This window comes from Pterocles gutturalis, unplaced genomic scaffold (genome assembly GCF_000699245.1).
Source record: "Pterocles gutturalis isolate BGI_N339 unplaced genomic scaffold, ASM69924v1 scaffold6415, whole genome shotgun sequence".
Lineage (NCBI taxonomy): Eukaryota > Metazoa > Chordata > Aves > Pterocliformes > Pteroclidae > Pterocles > Pterocles gutturalis.
In genome coordinates, this window is record NW_010143358.1 from 1,030 (window position 1) to 2,997 (window position 1,968).

At 57.0% G+C, this 1,968-nt stretch overlaps 1 protein-coding gene across 1 annotated transcript in view; it reads right to left on the reverse strand.

Annotated features, from left to right (window-relative positions):
* Positions 1-1,795: 1,795 nt before the first annotated feature.
* LOC104469956 (DNA-binding protein RFX2-like) overlaps positions 1,796-1,968 on the reverse strand; it is a 27,002-nt gene continuing 26,829 nt past the window's right edge. Inside the window, 1 exon segment of the mRNA XM_010084704.1 lies at positions 1,796-1,968. This exon segment is cut by the window's right edge and continues 34 nt beyond it. Coding sequence (XP_010083006.1) covers positions 1,866-1,968 — 103 coding nt within the window. The 3' untranslated portion in view covers positions 1,796-1,865.

A 1,968-nucleotide genomic window follows, 5' to 3' on the forward strand; every position in this document is an offset into this window, starting at 1 on the left:
GGTCAGCGAAGGTGGCAGCCGGAGTTAAACCTCGCTCAGTGGGAGCAGGGGAGTTGAAGACTCAGTCGCTGGGTGGGTTTTTTAGACCATTTTATCTATCAGCAGGATCTGAAGTGCGGACTCTGACCCAGGGAATAGTCACTGTCATTATTTACAGATAAATCCGGCTTTCTCAATTGCTTCCTTCGATAGGAGACACCGACAGACGAACATCACCCTGACGGACTACAGCACGGGACAGCCAGAGGAAAGATGTGCCACTACACACACTTTCTTTTTACTTTCCATTAGCGATATTTTTTAAAGTGTCACAGCCACCTTAGTACCATTCGGAATGAGTAAATAATAGATTTGGATAGAATAGACTCTGATATACATGAGACCCCTGGAAAAGCTCACATCAAATACTGGATCATCAGAAAGAATAATAATAATAAAAGCTATTTATGACACGGCCTTTATTCACAGAAAAATTTGCCCCCTTTTTTTTTTTTTTTGCAGTTTGGCTTGATGACAGATCCCACCCCCCTCCTTTGCCCTGTCATCCACGTCAGCCCAGACCCCCCAGGACACGGAGAGGGAGAATAAAACCCGCTGGGACAGGAGCCACCACCGCAGCGACGCCGCAGAAGAAGCCGAAGCGATCCAGCAAAGGGAAAGGGCTGAGCATCCCCGGGGCCCCGGCAGAGCCCCTCGCTGCTCCAGGGGATGGGCTCTTATCCGAGCGGCTCGCCCAAAGCGGGCCCGCCGGCCCCCCTAAGGCACTGCGGTCACCCACCCCTCGCCCACACTCTGGACGCAGCCCCGCAGACACCTGCACCCCACCTGCAGCTTTTGAGCAAGACAGCAAGTGAGAATTTTACAAAACCCAGGATGCGAGACCGGTTCCGCTCGGCCTGGGTCTCCTGCAAGGATGGGGATGGGATCTCGCACCGGCATCAGAGCGCAGGGGGCAACGGACACGCGTGGCGACGAGCTGCTGCTTCCTCGGAGTCCTTTGGTATCTTGAGTCGGGCTGACAGCGTCCCAGGAGCATTCGCGGGTCAGCGATGAAACGCTGAGCTGGGGACACACAGGTGCGGGTGGGGACGCGTGTCCCGTAGTCCCAGAGCACACGCGTGTCAGTCCCAGCGCACACGTGTGTCAGTCCCAGCGCACACGCGTGTCAGTCCCAGCACACACACGTGTCAGTCCCAGCGCACACGTGTGTCAGTCCCAGCGCACACGCGTGTCAGTCCCAGCACACACACGTGTCAGTCCCAGCGCACACGTGTGTCAGTCCCAGCGCACACGCGTGCATCGCTCCGCCAGGACCGGGTGGATGTCCAGCCCGGAGCCCTCTCCCCAGGTTGGGTACAAGAGAGACAAACTGTCCTGCGCTCCCCGGTACGAATGATTTGGCAAAGTCAGAGCCAGGACAGCTTGTCTGGAAAGGCTGGAGGAGCAGGGTCAGGTATTTTTCCTTTTTCTTGGGCACTGATTGGTTCAAGTTTGTATCACAGTGAAGTCTGAGAAGTGGGGAAGAAACCCAAATCACCTTCCCCGAAAGAGAAAGCCTCATTCACCCGCCTCTCTCCGGCTGGACAGCCTCTCCTAGCCAGGCACATCCGATCTGCTGCGGACCACGGAGGCTTCCATCGCTCATCAGCAGACTTTGGACTTTCCTCCAGTCACGCAGGGGCCAAACCAGCCCCGTCCCACCACCCCCTCAGGCTCACCCCCCGGGATTCCATCCTCAAACACAAGTAAACGTAAAGAGAAACGAAGAGGCACTAACAACGCAGATCCGGGGAGGCTCAGGCTTGCGACCGCCAAACCTGGCTCCAGATGTCTTCGTCCAGCTGGAGAAAAGCCGAGTCCCCGTTTCAGATCTCCTGCAGCGAGTGGCCGGGGTCGCTGCGTTCCCGTTTTACCAGCGGTTCCCCCATGCTGCGGGTGTCCGGGTCCACCTCGCTGCCCCGGTCACTG